At 38.8% G+C, this 25,159-nt stretch overlaps 2 protein-coding genes across 2 annotated transcripts; one reads left to right on the forward strand and one right to left on the reverse strand.

Moving 5' to 3' along the window:
* Positions 1–6,591: 6,591 nt before the first annotated feature.
* baalcb (BAALC binder of MAP3K1 and KLF4 b) lies at positions 6,592–11,234 on the forward strand. The gene is made up of 5 exons (XM_034144199.1): positions 6,592–6,754; positions 7,403–7,573; positions 8,233–8,438; positions 10,293–10,492; positions 11,042–11,234. The coding sequence occupies exons 3-5, from the start codon at positions 8,258–8,260 to the stop codon at positions 11,204–11,206; spliced, it is 546 nt and encodes a 181-aa protein (XP_034000090.1). The 5' UTR covers positions 6,592–6,754; positions 7,403–7,573; positions 8,233–8,257; the 3' UTR covers positions 11,207–11,234.
* nme6 (NME/NM23 nucleoside diphosphate kinase 6) lies at positions 10,988–15,287 on the reverse strand. The gene is made up of 6 exons (XM_034144198.1): positions 15,059–15,287; positions 14,710–14,805; positions 13,879–13,981; positions 13,208–13,247; positions 12,343–12,503; positions 10,988–12,217 (listed from the first exon to the last, which is right to left on the reverse strand). The coding sequence occupies exons 2-6, from the start codon at positions 14,800–14,802 to the stop codon at positions 12,066–12,068; spliced, it is 549 nt and encodes a 182-aa protein (XP_034000089.1). The 5' UTR covers positions 14,803–14,805; positions 15,059–15,287; the 3' UTR covers positions 10,988–12,065.
* Between the last annotated feature and the right edge of the window lie 9,872 nt (positions 15,288–25,159).

The raw sequence follows: 25,159 nt of genomic DNA on the forward strand, positions 1-25,159 counted from the left end.
ATCAGCATTTGTTAACAACAGTACCTACAATAAATATCCACGAAAATAATATGTTCTGCTTTATTTCAACAACCATTAATTATTTAATAATCAATCATTGTTATCAATCCAACAAAAAAACTCTAAAGAAATCTATACAACAAAGCTTTGTTTTATAAACATAGATAATAGATCATTGGATTATATTAATCCATGTTAATGATGCATAAAGCAGGTGAATGGAAAGTTTAGGCTTTAGGCAAAGTTCTCTTTAAGCTAAATGTTAACATCAGTTTATATCCAATATGATTGGTCCCCGATCAAAGAACTCTACTGATTATGGGGACCTCTCCCACAGGCTCAAATTCCCACTTACACACAGATTTGAAATGTAAAATGACCGTGGCATTTAGTGAACAACTTAATATTCCCCCAAGGACGTGTTTCTCACTTAGCATTAGCATCCATTTTATTGCCACTCTAAAGGCCAATCATCTACGTTGGGCTCATATAACTAAAGGCTAAAGCATACCTATTGATCGTGTGGTTCCTATGGCCTTTAAGGCAGATATTACATAATAATAAGGTTATTATGAACAAATGATATTTGTTCAGCCATTTATTGCTTGCTGCAGGAAGAACCTCACTAATTTACATGTAGGGGATTTTGTCCTTTGTTCAAAGTTATTCTGAGACCAGGAGTCTTTATACTTTAGCCCTGAAATTATCAGTGATGTGTAGTCTTTAACACTATTGTACACTAATTCACCCTCTCTGCCTTTTGATAATTGATTTGGTCAAAGGATTTCTTGATAATAAAGTCACTTATGGTCTTTAACTGCTTGAATGGTATATGTTCTATGCTCTTGTAAGCTTTTTAATTTCATTAGGAAGTACATCCACATAGCTTTTGAGGATCCCAGAAAGAGGCGCTGGATATTTTCTGTCTGTCTTTCATTTTATGGACGAGTGCAACATATTTGTGTTAATACTGCAAACAATGCCTTCTTTAAGCATACAAACTTGCAAACAAGGTTGATGACCATTTGTAGAAGGTTGCAACAGTTTTTATTGTAGAACATCCAACAAATCACACAGAGAAAAACTATTGAGCTTACGGCTTGTTGACTCCCACACTTTATCACCCTTTTTCATTCCACATTTTGGCTTCATCAGAGTTTCCCAAGATAATTTCCCTAAAACTAAAAAAAGATTCTGTCCCAGGAAATCCCATGAATACTAATGCTCCGTTCTGTGCTTCGTAAGCCCCCACTAATGCCCTTTCTGGAATATTCCCTGCCTTTGATAGGATTAGAGTTGTGTGTTTAGCAGGATAAAACCAATGAAGCCAATAAAGTGCAAAGGCTGCATTTACGGACCAGCCTTTACCAGAATGTAAAAGGCGGAAATATCAATTGAGGCTAAAGATCGATTTTAGCACTTCCCCTGATAATTTAAATGACAGTAGGGAAAATTACATAAATCAGTCATGGAGAATGACTCTGTTATGGTGGCAATATTAATCATTTTTAGGTCAGACATAAATTCTAGTGCGGCACAAGTTTTGACACGTACACTTTGGAAGTACCATTTTTCTTCTTAAAGAGATAAAAGGTTGATTCATCAAGAGAAGATGAAATATATTAACTAAATTAAGCCCTGAAGATATATATATATATTTATACTTAATGATGCTCTGCTTTGCAGTTACTTATTCCAGTTTCCATTAACGCAGACATCCTACGTCCCATATATTTATTTATATATACAGCTGCAAGTGTAATGATTTTTATGAATTGTACAGTCAAGGCTCTTTCCAAGGTTTTTTAAGTCGACTATCTGCAAGAAAGCCATGGTGAAATAGTGAATGAAAGGCTGCATGCTTCTGAGCCGCTCTTATCGTTCCTTAAAAGCAAATAAAAGCTTATGATCAATAAACCCATTCACATGTCATTACCACATTTGCCTGGAATGAAAGTACTGTTGTTAGCCCCCCCCCCCCCCCCCCCCCCCCCCCCCCCCTTGCTTATTTTAGGTAGTTGTGGTGCCTCTCCTCTGAAGCACTCTGCACTAATGAAAAGGTGTTATGTTGGCTCTGACGAGATGATGGATTGAAAGAACAGCACCTCTTTAGAAATCTCTGGCACGTCTCTACATAGGGGGAGACTGCTGGTGCCAGTCAGAGGAGAAGAGGCACGTCTCTGCCAGAAGAAAAAAAAGCCCCAGAGATGTGATTGATGCCACTGAACCACAATCGCCAGGCAAAGCTCAATCTGGATAAGCTGCTCGTTGTCCCGCTGCAAGCTCCAATATCCACAATTTGCTGATAGAATCTGGACAAGTGAACATGATAATGTCTCAGTGTCATTCGCAGAGTGTTTCGTTGTTTTCCAAGGTGAATGAATGTCAAGAAATTGACATTTTTGGTTAGAATTGTATTATTTTTGGCATTAATTGGGACAAAGTAGAGACCAATTTCACACAAAAATGTAATGTCTTCACATTACATTCAATTCATTACATTACATTCAATCATGTCTGGAACAATATGGTATAACTGCAACAATGCTTGGTCCTTTGTGATTGGAGTCAACTTTCCCCCTCTGCTCTCCCTAAAAGCATCCTAATTAGTTTTCCAGAGCAGTAACCAACTGGCTGACTCACTGAAATCCCAGAGAAAGTTTGGATTTGGCTGCCTTGCTGCTGCATATTAGCTCATTCACTCCCCCTCCTGACAGAACTTGCCAGAAAAGAGTTATTTTCTCCCCGCAAAACTTTGCAAATCAATGGAGAGTGCATATTATTCGCTATCAACCTTGACCAGCTGTTAAAAATGAAGCAGTGGGGGATGAATGCGGAGGCCAACTGCATGGCAGAGTTTGGTTTAACAACCCACTATTTAAAAATGTGCTTCTATTCATGGACATGAATGACACATTTCTGTTGAAGAATCATGAAGACCATAGCTGAGGACACAATGAACCCGAGTGAATTTTCAGGAAAATGGGCATATGTCACTTAAATGGAAACGTACCTACCTAATTATAAAGTTAATTAGTTTCTGATTTGTTATCAGTGGAGCCATGTTGGTGTCAGCCTGAGACTGGAGACTTGGGCTCACACAAGACTTTCCTGTAATTCACAAAAAATAGGACCTTACTTTCACAACTCTGTGGCAAGGCTTGACTCAAAATACTTGCAGTCTTGCAGATTTTTTGAGATTGAATATTTTTTATGATAAATCCCCTACTAAAACACCCATTTTGTAATTGGTTTTCTATTGGTGCAATAAAGCAGCAGTATAACTGGACTTACAACCAAGCATAAATACATCATCCAAAATGGCAACACTGTGGTTTAAAGGAATAATACCGCATTTAATATGCAAGTAAACGTCGAACTGATTAATAATAGGCTTTAGAGCACTATTAATGTATGCTGCTGTGATTTTATAGGGCGCTTGTTTTTAGAGCCAGTGTAAGAAAATTGGCCACAAAGCACTATGACCATATTCATTCATTAGTTCAGTAAGATGATATAATAAGGCCTTGCAAATAAAAACAAAACAGACTTTTTTCTGATAGATTTTTAGGTAGAAAATACAGGGAGGACGCAATTGTTTTTTATATTTTACAGTTTTTTTAGATAAACACAACTAAAACAACAAATGTTCAATATACCCTCTTTAAAATCAAATGTTCTGCATTACTAAAATAGGTTTGCAGTGGCAAAAAACAACAACACAATGCATACTATTTTGTGTACTGTAACTGCATGGCTTTGTTTGCTGTAATTATTTTATGTAACAAATGTGCATATATATAATGCCTAACAATGAGTTAGTGTAAGGTCCTTTTTAAACTGATTTCAGGTTGAAACTCTGGGTTAAGTCTGCCAGGTTAAAAGAGAGCCACCTTGAAAATAACCCAAACTTTGTAGTATAGCCTTCTTTTCTTGTGAAGTGTGGATGTTATATACAGTACAGATATTATCTAACGAAGTAGAAATAAAACAACATAAAAGCACCTCACTGTTCTAGTGTTCACACGTTTGATTCAATTTGTGAGTTTAGAGCTGTTCTCATGTAACTCCTGAAAGAAAGCAAAATGGTGTATTTCCAATGTAATGGTCGTCAATCAAAGGACATATAAATATCTCACACTAAACAACTTTAAACCAGCTCTGCTCAGTGTATCACAGACTGAAAACAAGGCTCCCGATGGCATTAATCCTAACTTAAATTGTTCTATAAGATTCAGAGGCAGGCGTCCTTGTTTGCAGCTGAACCAGTTGAACTCTCACCCATGATTCATGCCAGTGTAGCGTCTGGCAGCGCGCCACATTAATCGCTGGGGTAATGGGGAGACATGCCTATTGACCAGTAGTCCAATAGGACAGAGGTGCAGGACATACAAATCAAAGCTGTCCAGACTCATATTGACCAGACTGTCCCCAGGAAGCAAGATTCATTGTGTTTTGTGACGGGGGCTGAGAGAGAATGTCACAGGGATTTGATTCAGCTCAGACCAAAATAAAGCTTGAATATGTATGAAAAGGGCAGGACTCCAATTGGTAGTTTAATCCTTTAGATAATCCCCCACAGTGTCTAAATAAATGTGGTGTCTGTGTTTCTACTTTCCAACTGAGTGCTTTTTTGCTCATGCATACACTGTATATATTTACAGAGTGGAGGTTCAGTGGTGCATGGTAAGTGATGAAGGTGTCTGCAGTGTTGACTTGTTGATGGTTTGGGAATAAATGTTCTCTTCTGTCTTTCTTGTCAGTCTCCATTACGAACTGTCCAGTAGTGAAGAAAAATGTAATGTACAGGCCAGAGTTTACACACCGGTAATGCTCACAGCATCAGCAGACCTTCCCAGGAGTTGTAAATCTGATTATCGCGCCTGTATTTTGAAGTGTTTTGTGCATCAAGTATGCTGTACACTGCTTGCCCATTACATCTTCCGCTGTGTGACGGGAACAAGTGGTGAGCTGCCCCATTATTGAATTGATCTTACAGTTGAAGCGCCATTCCTCATTTGTTTTTAGTAATAAGCTTTATTGGCAGCTGATACATCAAAAAATAAATGAACTTCATTCACAGGAGCAGACCTCTCCTTCACAGCGGCTGTGTTTTTCAAATATTATCACTTCCATAAAGCAGGGAGGAATATTGCTTACTGTCTCTTTACGGTTCATTGTGGCAATAAAAAAAAAATAGAAAGAGGGCTGTGATGAATTGGCACTTTGCTGGAAAAAGTTTTACAAGCAATCAATGGAATGCAGTTTTAGGAATGAATTAACTTCTACATGGGGAAGTGAATATTACCACATATTGGCAGTACTCCATAAGCCTGATTCACCTAACACATTTTGACATCAGGTGCAAATAATACAATGAATGAAGGCTGACTTCCATCTAGTAGCTCAGGGTCCTTGTGTTGTGAATGCTGGATCAATGCCACACAGCCATGGCTTACTGGTACACTTGAGTACTTGAAATGTTATTAGTAACACCTGCGCTTTTCCTACAATCCATGTGCAGGTACTTTTTCCCTATTATAGAACTGTTTATCTTTGTTTCATGCACTTGAGATTATACCTTGAATATATTTAAAAGGGTCACCTATCACATTTGAGCTTTATAGATATACCAGCTCTGATTAAGGTCTATTTGACAAATAACTTAAACTGGGATTTGTCAATGAAATCAAGTGTTCTTGTGTTCATTCACTTAACATTTGCACACAGCACTGTGCGATAGAGTATGGTGAGTCTGAAATGTTTTGCTAAGATTTATAGATACCAACCAACAACCACCAAAAACACAAACATTATTATCCCCCTAACACATTGTTAAAGGGTTTATTGGTCATCTGGGAACTATAGTCATTTATTTACCAGCCCAGTTCTTTGAGTAAAGGAGTGGGCAGTGACTGTCCCCTTGTGGGCAGAAAAGTGAACATCTTATTGGTGTTAGGGGCATAATGTATTAGGTCACAGGTTTCCAATGATTAGTCAAAATGTTTTTTTTTAAAGCTTAACAACTTGACAATTATTCAATCTACCCCTCATATTCAAGCATGATTAATAATTATTAATTGGGAAAATGTCAGAGTAGAATAATCATAGCTTTTGTAATAGTGCTGCAATTGACTCCTATTTTCATTATCGATGAATCTGCCTAATATTTTTACTCGATTAATGGTTCAGTCAGTTATTGAAGAGCCAGCATCCTAGTTTCTCTCAGACCAAGGTAATGTTTACATTGATATAAAACAGAAAATAATAAAACATTTCTACTTGAAGAGCCTGAGAACTCAGTTTTCTATAGAAAATAAACGTCTATTTGTTTACATTCAAAATCACTTGACCGATTAATGATCGATGACTCATCGTTGCAGCCCTAATTTTCAGTTACACCATTAATTTAGCAGTTCAGGTATACATTAGCTGGCTGCAATGGGCCAAAATGCAACTAAATTAATTATTATAAAGCAGAAAGTGGAGGACCAGAATTATTTTAAAGTTGACCTGGTAACAGTAGAGGCAATCCCCCCCCCCCCCCCCCCCCCCCCCCCCCACATACCCCGTTTCTGCATGAGAATAGCTGAATCATGTCACTCTCTCTGTAAATCCACCTTTTCTCTGGTGAATTGGAGCACGTGGAGTGCACGGACGTGTTATCGACCGGAGGATTTTGATTATTGGCAACATGTCACGCGCCTATGATGCGACGAGACGCGGGAGCAGACGGGGCGATACAATCACACCAGTAAGGCTTTATCATATTTGACTCTAAGGTGTTCGTTTTTCACATATAAACCGAACAGAAAATTGGCGTATTTCGCGTTTCAGCCTGGCATCATCCAGGGTTTTATTTTGTTATTCATTTCACGCTATCGTTGCTATTTTGTGTTGGCCTGTAGCGATAATAGCTGTTTATGATGCGATACGGACTAATATCGGTATTAATGTCCTGCGTATTTACCATTGTCTTTACCTTCTGTAGTGTCTATTTGGATTCCCTAATCTGAACCTTTGTCGTTATTGAATTGTTAAAGGCTACACCAGGCGATGTAATGATCTATAGGAAATGTAATTGTGGACATCCTATTTAGTGTCAGTCCATCAATACAATTCAGAATTAATCAGTGTCTAATTTATGGTAGGTATTGATTAGATATCGATTAGATAGATTGATAGATAGATATATAGAACAGTTTATTATAAACAACCATAATGTATATGGTAACAGTAGAACAAATACAACAATACAGCATTCAATAGGCTACACAGCAAGGACTTATCCCACAAAAGAGTTAGATATGTGTCTCTATGGGAGAGTCATTCAGTCTTTTTATGTATCAAACAGAGCAAAGCTTTAATTGCAGTCTGACAGATTTGACTCTTCCTTTCTCAGGTGATTTGCTGGATTTGGTGATCGATGGTGCCTTTGGATGCTCATGGAGAACTGTAAACAAGATTGAGTCAACAAAGAAGGGACCTCTCAACCTGCTATTTAAAGGAAATAAGTCACTGGAGGCTGATCTTATGAGGACATTGGGTTTTTAACACAGCTGCGTGCTGTTCTGTAAGTATTATGAGACTTATTATGGTAAAATGTACAGAATTTAACTGTGCAGCATATTATATGTTTGGCCTGCAACACTTTCTTCATCCAATTATGTGCCAATTCGTTTCTAGATTTTTTTTTTTTTTAATCTTCTATACCATACCTTATAGCATTTCCCAAAACCCAGAGGCCACAGCTGTAACATATGGTAAAATACAGTTCAATGAATTGTCATTAGGAACTGTATCTATGATTGGTATCAATGTAGCACTGCCACTCCCAAAACCTGAGTAATTGTATTTTAAACTGGGCTCTACTTAACACACAATACATTATTTGACCTGAATGTAAAGTTTTTGTTACATTTTTTGCAAAAACAATATTTTGCAAAGTCCCTCAAATCAAATGTACACTATTTAAATGTCAGCAAATCAAAAGTGAGACATGGCTAATCTATTGTCAAAATACACATTTACTTTTTACATTTGACTACATGTTCCAGTAGCTTCATTTCTAATATATCATTTAGCAGTGAAGGTTATCTTTAGAATAAAATATATAGTTTCTGAATCATCATGAATCTTTTATGTCTAGAAGGAAAAAGTGTCACTCAGTCTCTACAACGAAATCCAGTGTAAATCTGTTTCCGCTTTTCCTTTAATCCGCGCTGCATGAAGAAAGGTCCAGGTGGGAAGCAGAGCTATGGGCTGCGGGGGGAGCAGGACCGATGCTCTGGAGCCTCGGTACCTGGAGAGCTGGACCAAGGAGACAGAGTCCACGTGGCTGACCAGCACCGACACCGACATCCCCCTGTCCTCCATCCAGAGCATCCCCTCCGAAAACTCTGAGGCTGGCTTCGCATCGGAGAAAACAATCACCCCTGGTAAGGAGAATGAATTAGAGTTGAGTGGTTGGATAACTGAATACTTAATTGGTCTCAAAACGGGGAAAAGGCAGTAATTTAACTGCTGAACAAAGGAATAATACATTTATGGTTGTATGAATAAGTGCTTTGTTCGGGTCCGACTGCAGAGTATGGTATATGTGAAATTCCAATCCTATGTTTCTGTTTAATTGTGAATATGTTCGTTAAAATAAGCAGTGTTTTTTATTTACTTGGGCTGAAAATGTGCTTGTGTTTGTTCCTTTATTTACACCAGGCTAGGAGAGCTCATGCTTATGCTGTAAGTAACATTATTATGAATGAATGGGCTTCCTAACACACTCTAAACATCAAAGTGAAGTGTGACACTCTCTGTAAGGAAAATCCTGTGTGTGTTTTCCTTTTTGACGTCAAACATTTTCAGAGGTTTTTCACGGCTTTTACAAACAACAAGCCATTGTGCACACAGCAAATTGAAAAAGGAAATTGAAAAACTGTTGTAATGCCCCTCATGCTGTAGCTCAGGGTTATGTATGACCCAAGACATGCAGCAGACCATTTTTTCAGTTAGTCACCATATACAGCTCAGAAACAAATGCATCCCACTACCATTCTGCCATTCTTCTTCTTCTTGTTATGCACTAAATTGCGGGTGCGCTTTCTTTGAAGCCGGGAGGAAATTAATCAGTAAATGCACATAATAGGCAACATCAAAAACCACGGTGCTGGGACAGGACTTGGCTCTCATGGTAACAGATACAGCTGCTGTTGAATGAAGGCAGAGGAGCCTTGATGTAATTGTGAAGACAATTCAGTTAAGGTCTACTCAGAGGAGATAAAACAGAACCAAAATCGGCCAAATGAATCAGCAACTAGCAACCACAAAGCTTGTATTAAACAGTTGTGAGACTATAATGTAAAATAAATGTACATCTGTAGTATGTAGTGGTTATCTTTAACATTAACCGTGCATTTCCCTTAAAAAGTCTTTGTTCTGTCTTTGGTGAGTCCCTCAAAAGCCTGCATATTTACTGTAAGTTCACACATTGCTAAGGAAGGTGAACATCCGTAAAATACCGTCATCCAGATCATTTAACTCCCACTTGACATGCACACCAAGTACCGCTCCAGAATGATATTCCGAGTGTTTCCATTATTCATGACACTTCACACTGTAGTCAGATTAGTTCAGAGGTGGCAGTAATGCACCTGTAAGCCATCAGAAAGCTCAGACCTGTGACTAATGCGGTGCCATTTACAAATAACACACTTCTACACTACAGGAATCATAATCAGTGGGATACCATAATAGTTATATTGGCATGGCTGGTTATTTTGAATGGGAAAAAACCTGTGATGTGCTGAAAAGCTGAGAAAGGGGATTCCAGATTTGTAAATAGCAATTATCATGGAGCAGAATCCCCTGATTACCCTGTCTAAGAGATCCAGTAACACTTTATCAGCTTTATTATTTATTTCATGTACAAACATGCTACTGTTTAAGCTCTTGAATTACTTCTTACTTTAGCATGTTAAATAATGTAGGAAATAAAACTCCCTTCTGCTATTCCATTATGAGTCTTTCATCCCTATTCTTTATATAATTTCTCGAAAACTAGAAGTCAATATAATTCATACATTTTGTTTATGGTATTCATGCTATTGAATGTATGTTTTCAAGTAAAATATTTGTGTTACCCGAGTATCACACACCTATGAATGAAGGACCTTGTCATGTGTGCTTTTGTTAAACATTTGTAATCCAATCAGGTAACAGGAACCCCAGTATGAGGGTTACTGATTAACCCACATATCCTGGATTGTAAAGCAAGCTGAGGTTTTGTTTTCTTGTAGTTCCAGATTTCTTCGAGGAAGGCCTCCCTCTTCCTGCTCAGGCGTACCTGAAGGTCTGCTCGGCCGTGTCTGAAGCCAGTCTGAGCGACGAGAAGCCGGGCAGTCCCCCTGCTCTAATGGGCTCTCCCCCCAAAGAGGCGGTGATTCTGTCATCTGGAACCACAGTGCAGCGCAGAAGTGTGCTACACACTGAGGAGATTGTAAGACTCTCCCCACATTTAGAATATGTCACATCACTTTTTCTTATGTATCCATTTCTCTGGTATGAGTATTGCATTGTGGGAAACACCATTATTTGCCAGGTGTGCGAATCAAACCATTCACTTTTACCAATTTATGTCCTGCTCATTGCTGGAGCTGAAACAATAAGTGATCAAATTCATAACTAGATTGTCAGAAAGGTAAGCAGCAATCATCTAGTATATTTTAAAGTTTCATTTCTTGGTTCCAGCTTCTCAAATATGGACATTTTGATGCTTCTCTTGATCAAGCCAGATTAATTGATACATATTTTACTCAAGTTAACTTAACAGTAGCTTAGTAACATTGTCAGAATGTTGGCACCTGTCTGTGCTAAATATAGTCCATAAATGATCAGTTAATCAATTTAATGAAATGTATATATAAACAAAAAGATGTGTAGCTCTCATGCCACCATCTGCAATCTAAACAAATGCACAATCTTTACAACAAAGTTGGTATATATTTTTAATATCCCATGTTCCTCCTTCCTTCATCATCATCATCAGACTAAATGGCAGGACAATCGGATGTCGACCAAGCAGGTGACCATCACGGTGACGCAGAGCATCCATCAGGTGGACAAGAACGGGAAGGTGAAGAAGTCCCTCACCACCTACGAGGTTATGAAACCCTCGGAAAACCTCAAACAGGTGAACACAGAAAACACCTGAGAGCAGGGGGCACTGGAAGAAGCTGAACTAAAAGAGATGACAAAGTGAACTGATGGAGTCTTTGTTTCAAATCTGACGGCTGATGGAAGCACAGGAGAGATGAGACTCTGAGCTGTACAATATAGCTAGTCCTGACAACATGGCGGATTTTCTTCTTTAAAAGTATACACTGTATGATGTTATGCTATGGTGCCTGTTACTACATTGACATGATAAACTGTAGATTAGTCATAGAACATACAAAACATGACAGTACATACAGTATCAGACCTGAAAAACATACATGAGGACAGGAAATAGTTTTTGGGCAAATGTTGAATTTCTCAAGTGAACTACAATCTAAAACGCGTTCTCATCCACATGTTAGGATGCTTTGAGGATAGATGTGTTGAAATATAATTTGTAATCGTTTCTCCCAACATATATGAATACACAACATGTAGTTGCTGCTGTGCTACGATCTGTAGGGCTCAGGAAAGTGATTGTGATGATTGCACTATTTACAGTGAAGCTTGGAGTTAGTGTCGACGGTGTGGAACATTGTCCTCTACGCGTTGTGTCGTTTTGTACAGAAAGGTGTTGCATTTTCTTACATAGTAATTTCTTGTTTAATAAATTAAACGAAAACATTTATGGTCCTTCATTTATACGACTTATAAGCTTTCTATATTCAAGGAAAGTACAAAGACTAGGGATAAGCATATTGGCACATGCACGTTTAGGGATGGTCACACATCAATTTTATATAGAGCATGTAGGATTGAAGCATCTTTTCTGGCAGATGGCATTTTTGTGAGCAAATCGACAAACTATTGCAGACTTTCTACGTAGTCTTGAGGGATTCTGAGCAGTTCTGAGGTCAGCTTTGGGTTGAAAGAGTGTGTATCTGTTTTTCATGGTCATAATGTATTTGTCCAGATCTGAACAATGGCTCCTCTTTGTCCATCCACTCCTCCATACAGAAGTCTGGGAAGAAGAAATCGATTTCTCTCCGTGCCGACTCAATGGAATCTGAAGAGGAATGAGATAATACAATTTAAAAAAAAATCCGTAATCAGTATGTAATTTGACACCTCGTGATAATACGAAAGCAATGTGTTTTTTTTACGTACTGTATGTTAATGCATTCCTCCTACCTGAGCCATGAGTGGTGTTTCGTGTGTCTGTGAGTCCAAATTGGCCCCTGATAGACTCGGGCGCTGTGTATCTGGCTCTGAAAACTTTAGTTGGCCCCATCAGTTCTCTCCAGTGACGTATGGCATCCTCTCTGGCTAAAAGGTACGCTCGCACCGGACCACTGAGAGGAAACACAACATCAAGTTTGAGAAGTCATGAATCACAGCCAATTATCACGCCATGTAAGCCGATAGCAAAACCACACTCTGCTCTGTGTTTTTCTGACGTTCAATTTTAACACTGGATGCTTTCTATGCTTCAACAGAGAGGCAACAAATTGACTTGAATCCAATCTATCCACTCCAAAACCTCCTGGGAAGATCGTGTCCAGGAATTCATATTGGTCTATCAATTTGATCTCCAAACAATGCCGACTGGAACCGGGCACAGGATGTTTTCTAATGTCTTCAATAACGCTGATGGCATCCAGAGAAAGGTTGCTGTGGCAACTACCTATTGACTGCTGCGAGGGCACAATAATGACACTGTGTTTACGAGAACCTTTTTGCAATCCAGAGGAGCTCACGTGGAGCTTTTGTCAGCGGGCTACATGGTGACTTTCATGAATATTGCTCCAGGGCTGTTGTCCGCTGATAATTCAAACTCCTGTTGTGAAGTTCCAGAAAATGATTCATTGGTGACTTGCTGAGGATAAAATTAGAGCATCATATATTGACGTGTGTTTTTTCTGTGTCAGCCCTGTGGGTTATTTGGTATGGGAATTACAAGTCTCTATTATTACATTTCAACTGCAACAGACACGTTTTTAACAAAGTAAATTATTCAACGCTGTCATGGTTTAGAAGTACACATATGATGGCTTACCTTGACATGAATTCAACTAGTCTTTGGTAGAAGAATCGCCCTATGAAGTAAAACAGAGCATAATCAATGTTCAACTCTTTATAAAACGATTTAACAGTGTGAAACTCTTCTTCACTGTCTGACTTTAATGAAAGATATTGTACAGGTACCATCCTCTAGAGCAGGGGTTCCCAAACCTTTCAGCCCGCGACCCTCTACAGATGGCCAGTCCGCACCGGAAACATTTCTATGCACACGTTATTATTAATAATAATAATACAAATAATAATAATAATTAAAAATACATTTATTTATTTTGTAATCATCTCACGACCCCCTGCTCTAAAGAAGAGGTTGTTTCTGTTTTTACTTCTCAGTGTGTGTGGGCGCTACAGCGAAACAGTACACAATGAGTCACTTGTTTGGACCTAGATACACTGCTGGGAGAAGTAGTTTTTTAATATTACCAGCTTCTTATTAGAGATGCATTAATATGTGCAGGTACAGCTAATTCTAATTGCTTTATATATTATTTATAACCTATATGAATATATCGTAATTGTGATTTAAAAGGTGTTTGGATAATAGGTATGACAAAACAGACTGCTGGCTAAACTGTGTGGTCAGATGGAATCACAACAGCAGCATTTTGCTCATTTAAATATATTTGAACACATGAGTCGTGTGCACACCTGAATGTTCAGCGTAAAACCTCTCCGAGTCCTGTCTCCTCCACACGAGGTCTTTGCATTTAACAATGACAAAGTTGTTGTCCAGGATCCTCTGATGAAGAGCCTGAAAGATAAAATGTTGTTTATATCTTGTTGTACCATATTGTAGCTGATAACAATAATATCCTAAACCTAAATATGTCTAGATCAAAATTGTATACGTGGTACTGTGTGCAGATTTTTTGGACTTGGAGAAGGACTTTTTATATTTTATATTATCTGCAGGAATTGGAGCTGGCAGGGGGGTGACACTTAAAATATACCAAAATATTCTGATACAAAATGTCCTTCTCCTTTCCCTCATAATTAGGATGACAGTGGTCTAATTTATTGGGAACTTCCATTGACAGAGGTTTTAATAATTGACTCTGCTTTCATTGCTGTGAGGCCTCAGGGCTTGTGACCATATACCAAGAAATCAAATGGAGCTTCTTCCAATGTCTAAATCTTATGGAAAAACTAAATAAGACACATAAAAATAACCTCACAGTATTATTTATTTACACTTTTTTTCATTTTGTTGGCACTCAATTGGACAGTTGGCTATATCTACGTTTTGATTATGTTGTGTCCATATGTTGTAGGAAAGAACATTTGTTAGATAGTTTTGACATTGCTATTTATTTTGAGGAGGGAGCTAAAATAATATGCATAGGCCTTAATGTTTATATGATATCTCTACTCACTCTGGAAGACTAACGTGACAGCAACAGTAAAGGTAGGAATAAAACAGCTTAAGTAGGGGTCTACATGAACAACTTGTAAAGTTAAAACCTCACTACAGACTCTCACCTCCAGCATCACAGGGTGAGCCACAGCATCTGGTTTGATGACCGCCAGGGTGAGCTGCAGCACTTTGGACAGGCGGCGAGCTGTGAGTAACATCTTCTGCAGAAACCACAGAAATCATAGTTTCTCAATAAAATGAGTGAGTAAATGTGTCTTAACTGATGAAATGAAGCATTAAATGGTTGCAGCTTTAAGTGTTGAAAATGAAACCAAAAAGTGCCATGTAAACAACATAAGCAAATACGTATTTCCTTTTACATTTATGGTCATGCTGATTAACCACAATAAAACATTGTAAGAGTAGGCTATACATATTGCCTCCTTCACTAGTTACAGATAATGTGATAGTTACCAGCTTCTTGCCCAAAACAGTCAGTTTGAAGAGGAGAGAGCAGCCGCCATGTTGGAGCAAATATAAACTCGTCACTTTAATATTCAGTCTACACTCCCTGGTTGTAAATATAAGTATTTTCGTTATGTCTTTTTACACAACGTGCTGAAATATTAACGTGTTTTTAACGTAAATATGAGAATATTCGCTGAATGAATCCACGCACAGGTCAGTCCGTCCCGTATTACTGTCCCCGGAAACTAAACCAAAAACACAACGTTCCTACTGTATCAAAAACTCATAAACAATTATCAGTTAAAATGCAGCTTGTTACTATTGGTTACTACTGAAATGTAAATCAAACTCAGTCAGAACAATTTACAATGTGTCAGCCAGGCATATTTTAATTTGTTTATGTTGTCTATATAATGTTATGTTCTTAATTAACTTGGTGTTTTAAATCAATGCCTGGCTCCTCATATTGAGGCTCATAAAATGCTCTTATATGGTGACATAATTTAGACAAACAAACTTGGGGGTCCAGAGCAAATCTTTAAGGATAACCCATTACTGTGTAAAATAAACGAAGGAGCCAAATGGGAAACGGTGCCTTACACATTGCAACGGCAGCAATGTGCTTAAATGTCAGCTAATTGAACATTTCCCTCTTCATTGCACTGACTTGCCATGAAAAAGAGAAGCATAAATGCCTTTATCATTTGTCAAAAATACTTAGTGTTGTTATTCTTTATTGTTGTTATCCCTGTTGAAAAATAAATACAAAAATAATTATAATTATTCCATCTATTGTAGCCTTTATTTATCCAGGTAAAAATCCCATTGAGATCAACGATCTCTTTTACAAGGGAGACCTGCCGCACATTGTTTACACATGTAACACAAAACTAAAAAGGACACATACAACATAATGACAGGGGTACAATTTACAAACTTATTCACAAAGACAGGTACCAGGAGTATCAAATATCAATTCCTCAAGCTGTGCTTTAAAATGATGCAGGGGAACCAAAATGCTAATTTTTAATATTTTTTGCAGAGTGTTCCAAGCTAGAGGAGCTACGCACATAAACGTTTTAGTGCCTAAAACAGTCCTAGCACTTGGCACATGTAATAAAAACACATCCTGGGATCTTAGGCAATAGCTACTTGCGACTCTCTGTGATATCAATGAGCAGATGTAAGGTGGTAGTTTACCCAGCATGGCTTTATAGATGAACATGTACCAATGACTGAGTCTCCGAACAGTAAGTGAAGGCAGACTTGCCCTGGCATACAGGGTACAGTGATGAGTAAGTGCTTTACAGTTTGTAACACATCTCAGAGCACTGTGATAGGCGACATCTAACTTGATCAGGTAATGGGCAGGTGCATTCATATATATCAAATCACCATAGTCCAGCACTATAAACATGCCTTCATCACAAATAGAATTATCCATGTGTTTGTTCTGCATCCATTTTAGAGTTCAATTTAGTTTTAAAACAATGTTAAAATAAAAACAAATCCTTGTCACAACACTAACAAACACAAACAACCTTTTACTAAATAAAACAGTCTTATTTTGCCATTTGATATGCAATTGATTCACCCTTTAATTTGAAAACGTTCTCTCTGTTGATGAACTATGAATCTTCAAAATAGTGAAAAGAATTGTCCTGTTTCAATAGCCTCTTTTATTATGAAGTACAAATTCAATCCTTAATGGGTCTTAGATTGTCTCATTAGGGCTTAAAAGTGAAGTTCCCCAGAGCTTCACATTACAAATCATGAAACTAAGTATAGTGAAATGTAAATGTAGTTAATGGCTGAACATTTGATGAGTAGTTACTCTCTATAAGCTGACAGTCTCTTGGGAGAGACCGCAACACGACAGCTACATGCCGGGAATGTGATCAATGTGAGAGATCAGACATACAGTATGAGTTATAAACAGGGAGCACATTCCAGCAATGCAAAATGGCCACGCCCTTGAAGAGAGGAGGTTGTGAGTGCGTGTGGGGTTTGACATTCAGACAGAGAGAGAATAGGGGGGAAGAAAGGGGGGATGCTTGTCCCACATAGGTCTCTCCCACCTGCCCATGTCATGTGACTTGGGGTGACACCACAGCTGTTACCGCCCATGAGGGGGAGGACAGGGCAAGAGGAGGTGTTGGGCGGGAGAGGGGTTGAATGGATATAGCATTACAACCTATATACAAACTTTGTACTTAATAATGTCTTGTATTATTATAATTAAACACTGTGCAGTTGTTATCAGGAGTGGAAGTACTCGGGTCATTTACTTAAGTTAAAATAGCACAATGTGGAAATAAAAGTTAAACTCTTGTAATAATAATCCCTATTATTATTAGTAGAAGTAGTAGTAGTAGTAGTAGAAGTAGTAGAACTATTATTTATTTGTTTATTATTCATTTTGATGATCTTTTTTGCATAATACATTGATAACAAAAGAAGTGAGGACAAGTACAGGAACATATAACGAGCCAAAAGAGAGTACACAAAATATACTTTATTTATTTAAACAGTTATTTAAATGAAAACATTTGAAAGAGTTACATGTACATGTACATGAAAGAGAAGATACATGTACGTCACATAAAGCTCAACAAGCTCAACATTTTCTAAACACTTTTTTCATCTACAATTGTAAATGTCCCCTCTGTGGGACGAATAAAGTTATTCTGATTCTACTAAACTATGTGTTAAGCTCCTAATGTGGAATTTGAACCTGAAAGTAACTATGCCTTTGACTCTAATGTAGCAAAGCACTACATCCAGATAACAATGTTCCCTGTATTTAACAAATACCCCAGGATGAAATGCCATGACTTTCATAATTTCTCTGTGTGATTTAGACATTTTTGAGCTCCTCTACATCCTTCTTTACTGAAAAAGTTAAAGGAGTTTCAATGTAAAAATGTTTTGAAAATGTATCTAGGAACTTTAAATTCATCAATGCTCCTTTCTCTTCAAATGTAATGTAGATAAAGGATGAGGGATCAAGTTTTAGAGCCTAAAGAGACTAAAGCCATGTCTTGTTGAATGAGTATGAACAGGTTTCAGGATGGAACAGAGACCCTCGTTGATCACGCCTGACTCTTTCTTCAAACATCCTCAGCTGATTCAGCTGATCCCCCGCTCTCTGCCCGCCATAAACCCCATCTCTGGTTTTATATCGCTGTCACTGCTGCTGCTGCTGCTGCTGCTGCTGTTAGCGCTGCCTCCCTGCAGTTGTCGTTCCTTTTGGTGGGAGTCGGGCAGCTGACTGTCGACCCCCCCCACACACACACACACACACACACACATGTGCCTGGGTGTCCGCAGGCTGCTCCACATTCATCCATCCAGCTTCATGGTGAAGGATCATGTAATAATATGTTCCATTCAGTAAAAGAGAGAACATTAAAAAACTATTAAAGATAAGAGAAAAGTTGTATGATATAAAACTGTATTTAGCTTTAATTGATGATAATGTATAAGATATATCTTTTCTCACAAAGGTGTGACCGGAATGTCACCACTTAACAAAACTTTGACTTTATTTTCCTTAGATAGTAACAAATACTTCATATTTAGAAGGACATTTTCTAAGAAATGATCAGGAAAATGACAACCTGTGAGAAAAGAGTCATCACATGTTGTTATATATGATCTTACACAGTAAGACTTTGAGCGGATGGATACAGATTTCCATCCGCTGTGACGTGTCCATCCGCTGTGACGTCATAGCGGCGGCGGACCCACAGAAAGTTGCTATCAGAAACAATGCCTGACGTGTTTTGGACGTAATCTCATCTTTGTTTACATTAGCAAGCCTCGCTAACACTCAGAGCTAACCAGAGGCCTGTACTACGGAGCTGGTTCAACCTAACCTGGATATGTTTGAGTTAGCCGGTTGGCCTAATCCAAAACATACGCGCTGGCGCTAAACTGTACTACGACGCTGGATATCAAGTGGATCGCTCAAGCCGCCGTGTCCTATCTAGTTAGGTGCGCGTTCACATGAAAGGGGTGGTATTTGGAGCATTCGACCAATCTTAAACATGGACAAGCGTACTGACAGCGCAGCGTCATACTTCCTGAATGAAAAGTGAACTTTAATATTAGTCAAATATGAAGAAGTTAAACTTTAAACATCCATGACTTAAACACTTTATCCAGGATAAAAGTCACCTAGCTGCACCTGCAAGGTGAATACAGCTGGTAAAAGAAAAAGTGTTTGAATGCGTACATTAACAGGTTTATGAAATCACTGCCCCGTTAAGACACGAGTGGATCTGACTTTAATTACATTTGACTCGAGTGTTTCGTCAACTTAATGTGTTGCTTAAAATAATACTTCTGCATACAGTATGTGACACTGTAAGTGTTGCACGGCCAGATACGGCTCAAGAAGCTGACTCAAATAAGGAAATATATGATACATTATGATGTGATATGATATGAATGATAATGGGACACATCGACGTCTGCACTCACAGTGCCGCGGACTGTACTTAATGTTACTCTGATCCAGTTACTTATGTTGTGGCAGATATTTAAGTAAGCTTTCTTAACGCTAATGTTATAATAGTCAGATTGCTCTGAAGATGGGAGGGGATATTCTATTAATTTTCACGTTCACACAGTCAGTTGATTTTTGCCGGCCGTCTTTCCTGCAACGGCAGTTTTTCTGTATTTCCTCTATCCTGTAATATGACTTGATCGCTTTAAACTCCGCACACGGAGCTCTGATTGGTCAGCAGGCGGTGCTTTCACTGAGTTGATCTCTTAGCCTGCAACCTAACCTCCTCCCGAGGAGGTTAGCCGCTCAGCATAAGTTACCATGGAGATCTAGCCCGCTAAAAAGAGAACCAGCGTCGTAGGACCGGATACCCAGAGTTTTCCCTGAAGTTAGCCCGCTAAGCGAAAATCCTGCTTCGTAGTACAGGCCTCTGTACTGAAGAGCACATGTGTTTAAAAAGCAGGAAATAAAAAAGAACTCACCTTGTGATAAACCTGCAAGAGAAAAAGCATTTGAGCTCCATACTATTTCAGAAATAATCCTTGACGTGGTTTAAACAGGATGGCGTTTTATCACAACCGAATTTAACTTTATCTCCGGTAGAATTCTGATCAGGCATTAGCTCCGCCTCCTCTTCTTTTCTTTTTTTTCAAGCGAAGGACCCAAAATCTGCGTTTCTCTAACAGGGCTGCAAAAGAGGGGTTTGAGCAGTATGATGGCTACAATGGGTGAACTGTTTGGTATTTTGAAAAAAAAACTTCACAGACATGTTTTATATAGGTATGGCCCTATAATATATTTTTCAAATATAGCATGATAGGTCCACTTTAAGTTAAAGTAAAAATGTCTAATAAAAGATCAAATCAAAATAGAATTCAATAATTTCTATAAACTAAAAAGTTATAATAATATTACATATTAAAGTAGTTTTACAATTTACTCAGTGTTGTATTAGTATACATACATTATTAATGCTGAGTTACATTTTTACAAGGATTAGAATGGATCGACCATTGTTTATAAAAACATAGAGCTTTTGTCCTTGTTTGTGGGCCTGTGGTACCCTTTTGTTCAATTAAGGGAATTATGATTAAACTTGATTCATCATAACATTTAAAACATTCTCTTTCTCATAGATTTTATACAAGGGCTACCTATTTTGTGAGAAAACACACACGTTTGACCTGTATTCTTTGGTTAACAGGGATCCCTCACATTGCATCTCACCTGTCCCCCGGTCACTCAGGGGCCGCCTGACTATTACAACAGGGCCATCTAAAGGGGGACACGGGCCCCTGTGGGACACCCAGAACTCTTTTATGTCCTTAATTGTTTGGTTGGTGAGAAAAAAGTGACGTGTTTCCTGCTGTAACACCTTTAGATGCAAAGTAACAGATCAGAGCCTAACAGGAAATCTATATAAATGAACCCTAAATGTAATCAAGGGGGGTTACCTTTTGTTCAAAATGGCAAATAAGGCTTTACAATGTGTTTTTATCATCATCACAATATCAACTTAAGCGACAAACTTATTTATATTCTGTTTTGTTTTGAGTTAATTGAAAGACAGTATCAGCAGAGACTAATCTAAAAGATGTAAACTTCATTCTTTGTGTACTCATTAGTGCGTTTTGAATTCACTTCAATGTTTAAATTGTCCACAAATTATGTTGGGAATAATTTCCTTGATTGTTTTTATTATACAAGTAGTTTGTTGTATTTGTACAAAATTAAGCAGCAATGAGCACACTTTCAAATCTATTTATTTACCGCACGTAATATTGATTTTGTGATTTTCAACAATGTTTTTGAATATTTTCCTCATATCCTGATGGCCAATGTGGAATTCTATATTAAATAGTTACAAAACATGAAAACAATGTAATCAGATCTGCACTTTATCATTAGAACAATTTGTTTTTACCAGTCTTTCATCCTTAAAAATACTAAACCCCCTCTGACTCCTCTGTGAATCATGGGAGTGAGTCGCCTTCACCTCTCCATCACCTGTTCTCTCTTTTAGCCTAAATGCCTGTGACCTTTGACCTTTGTGCTCTGCTGCCTCACAACACGGGAGCAGGCTCTCTGCAGCAGCTGTGTCAACCCCAGCCCCGACAACTGGCCCAGGGAAGGACAGAGTGGCATTAATGTCCGATCACGTAATGAGTCAGCATCGTGGTATCAGGATCAAGCAGTTTACTTTCACAGGTTGGGTTTTTCATTGAAGCATTGTTTTCATTTAACAGTCTTACATTTTAAAGTTTACTTCTACAAAATACACCTTATACTTTATAATCTACAGTCTCTCTCTCATCGTTTTACCTTTATATTCATTGTTAAACAACTATTCAAAAGCTGAGACATAATGGTGAAAGTATACACTTGAAGTTTATACTCAAGTGAAAGTAGAAATACGACACTTTGGAAGTATTTTTGTTTTGTTAAAGCCCTGCATTAAAAAGTACTCAAAGTATAAAAGTATTGCCATCAAGGTGTACAGTACTTAAATGACAACCAAAAAGTACTATTTGTGCTCAACAGCTAATTTCCGAATAATATATGGTTATGAATTATGCTTAATGATGTCACTTTTATTAACTGGTAAATGAGAAGCTTATTGTTTTACTTAAGGGACCAAAAACATCTATCTTAACCTTCAATATGTTATATTATTTGTTGATGACGTTTTGTATTTTCTTAACTCGAAAGCAATGAGATATATGTGGTGGTATAAAACATTGGCTGTTAATTGTATAGACATACTAAAGTAAAGTATAAATACCTCAAAATTGTACTTAAGTACAGTGATTGCATATAAGGACTTAGTTACCTTTACATCACTGGGAACATAACCTTACCCTCTAACATTTCCAAACTATTTGTCAGTCATACTTCACTTAAAAATCCACCTCAATCAAACAGGATATGTTCTATAATGGACGATTTTACTCAAATTTCAAGTGAAACGTAAGGTTAACTCTCCACTCCCCAGAGGGAGTTTCCTCCCAAGACCAGGGGTTAATCTGCGAGGTTGTCCCATCCTGTGCATGTGCAGGACCTGATCTGGTGTCAGCTGCCGGTTTATTTATACCAATAGACATCCATGCTATCCACTGCTGAAGGAACTGCTCTGGGGTTAGTCAGTCCAACTCCTACCTGCTGTCCCGAGGGAAATTATTTCCTCCTGCCAAGAGAAGTGTGTTGTGACCTCCCCAGAAGCAGTGGGACACTGGCAGCGGGGTAGATGGCTATTGCAGAGGGGAACAAAGTGATTAGCAAACGGGGGCCCCGGTATGTGAACACGGGTTAAAAATAACCCCACTGACCCAATTTGTAGATAACATGCAACACAACCGCTGATCCCCCGCCGTCTTCTTCCCAATTTGGCTTAATTGTTCTTGAAAGTCAACTTTGAAAGGAGTGCAATGTTAACGGTGAATCACATTTATACTCTAGATGTGTTTTGTGAGAGTTTTAACAGGAATCAATATATCTATTGATGACAACCAGATCATGATGATTGTCGCTTAAATACATTAAAGAGGAGGGGTTGACAGATAGGGGAAAAATCACAGAGTAAGAGGAGATCTTCTGCATGACACATGATGAAAGAGAAACAGATGATTAGACTTTGTTTGTCGGCCTCTGAGCCAGTATGTGACAGTGATCAGCTGTCCAGTGAAGAGGAACAGCAGGATTATTATTTAAGTCTTAACCATTGTGTCCGGTGTGAGCGACCAAGAATTCACTCAACAACAAAAGTGCTCGGATATTCCTAGCTCCCCAGATATATCGGGCAGAGACTTGGCGCATAGCTGACATTAGTGGAAATGTTGCATTTGTGATACACTCTGGCTTTGGGCCATGGGAAATATTAAGCAACTGTCGAATTTAGACAACATCCTGTGGCGTAGAGCAAAAACGGGAGCTACAAAGATGCGATGGGGTGGCTATTTGTGGACGGCGAGTGCCTCGAAAATAGCGAGAGTTTTAAGTTTCAATATAAGCCCTCCTCTCTGAGCTGGAGCTTTCTGTGAATGAGGCCCAGGTTCCTATCACACCCAACCCCAGCGCTGGTTTTAGAACACAGGTGTTGACCTTAGAGAGCGGCTTGTGCTTGCAGCAGAGGAAAATGAACCCCTGAGCTCGGCCTGTTTCCCTCTACAGTATCTGTAATCACCGTGGGGCCACACATATAAGGATCTACACATTCTATACGATCATTAAGAAGATAATTAGCAAGTGCGATGAAAAAAAAGCTGAAACTTGTGGTTCATAATGGCTGATGAGAAAGTGTTGCCTTTTAATTTAAAACTTTTAGTTACGTACTCTAGTTAACAATTTCTTTAATTTGGCCTCTTCACAAACACATCTTATATTACATCAGTGTTTTCCTTCTAAGTGTCATGGCGGCAAGATGGTCACCTTGGGGCCACCGGAGAATTTATTGCTTGTTTTATGGTGGCACAAGAGCACCCATAAAACATATTCACACTCCTCACATATCATTACGTGTGCTTCATTATCAGAGGCTTACGTTACAGTTAAAGGACACACCACATTTGGTTGATTTGTCTTGTATTTGCCTCACAAAGGTCATCACATGAAAAATGTAAGAGATGCTTTTGACACAACAGTCACTTTTCCTTCTCTGAAAAGGATACAATGAAACTAGAGGGAAGCGCAGTAACCGAACTGGGATGAAACTCAAGCTAGTGTTCAGCTGTGACCTGCTGTAACTGCTGTTCTGACTGTACCCCCAAACCTAATAAAACACGCCCATCGTGCAGTTGCTTCCTTGTTTCTCTGTATCCCCCTTTCTCCCCTTTTTTTTTTGGTCCATTTTTTTTGAAAAATCGAGGCTGGGTGGGGGGTGGGAGGGGGTGTGTTGGGGGGCTGAACAGAGGAACGGCAGGGGTGTAGGGTGTCTCGAGCCCAGTGCGAACAGCTGAGAGGTGTGATTTCACAGGCTGGCTCCCCCCTGTCAGGGTCCTGATTGGGCCGGACAGGAGGCGCAGGAGAGGCCCGGGCTTCTAAAGGACACCAACAGGTGGGAGGCCGCTTTGGAGGGGGGCGCTCCTGGCGGGATAGAAAAGGCCGGTCTGCCAGGCCTGTAGTGAGCACAATCCACCGGGCCAGATATGGAGGAGGATGGTTGATCGCAGGAGGTGAAGAGAGGCGAAGGCAGTAGGAAGCTCAGGCAGAGATGAGTTTTGGCTTCAAATGGTGGAAAGGGCAGCTTCAGGGACAAGGAGTAAAGTTGGTCTCAGGGTTTGGTGGGTTTTTTTATGTCTTTCTGCTTTTAGTTTTCCTTTTAAACCCAGCTTTTGGACAACTTTTTCTACCAACCTTTACTTTTTTGGTTTAGTGTAAAAGGTTAATATTTGACAGCCACATAATGGATAGTGACATCTGTTGAGTCAAGGGTCTTCCAGATTGAGATGTTGCAGACTTTTTCGTCCTTAGTTTCCATGATCTGCAGCACCATGTGGGTGAAATCAGGCGTCAAAGCAAATGTTTCTTGTAAGATTTACGATAGACTCACGGTGGCAGAGCCTGACACCTCTGTCAGGTTAGGGGAAGCTGAGGTGTGATAC

Source organism: Trematomus bernacchii, unplaced genomic scaffold (genome assembly GCF_902827165.1).
Source record: "Trematomus bernacchii unplaced genomic scaffold, fTreBer1.1, whole genome shotgun sequence".
NCBI lineage: Eukaryota > Metazoa > Chordata > Actinopteri > Perciformes > Nototheniidae > Trematomus > Trematomus bernacchii.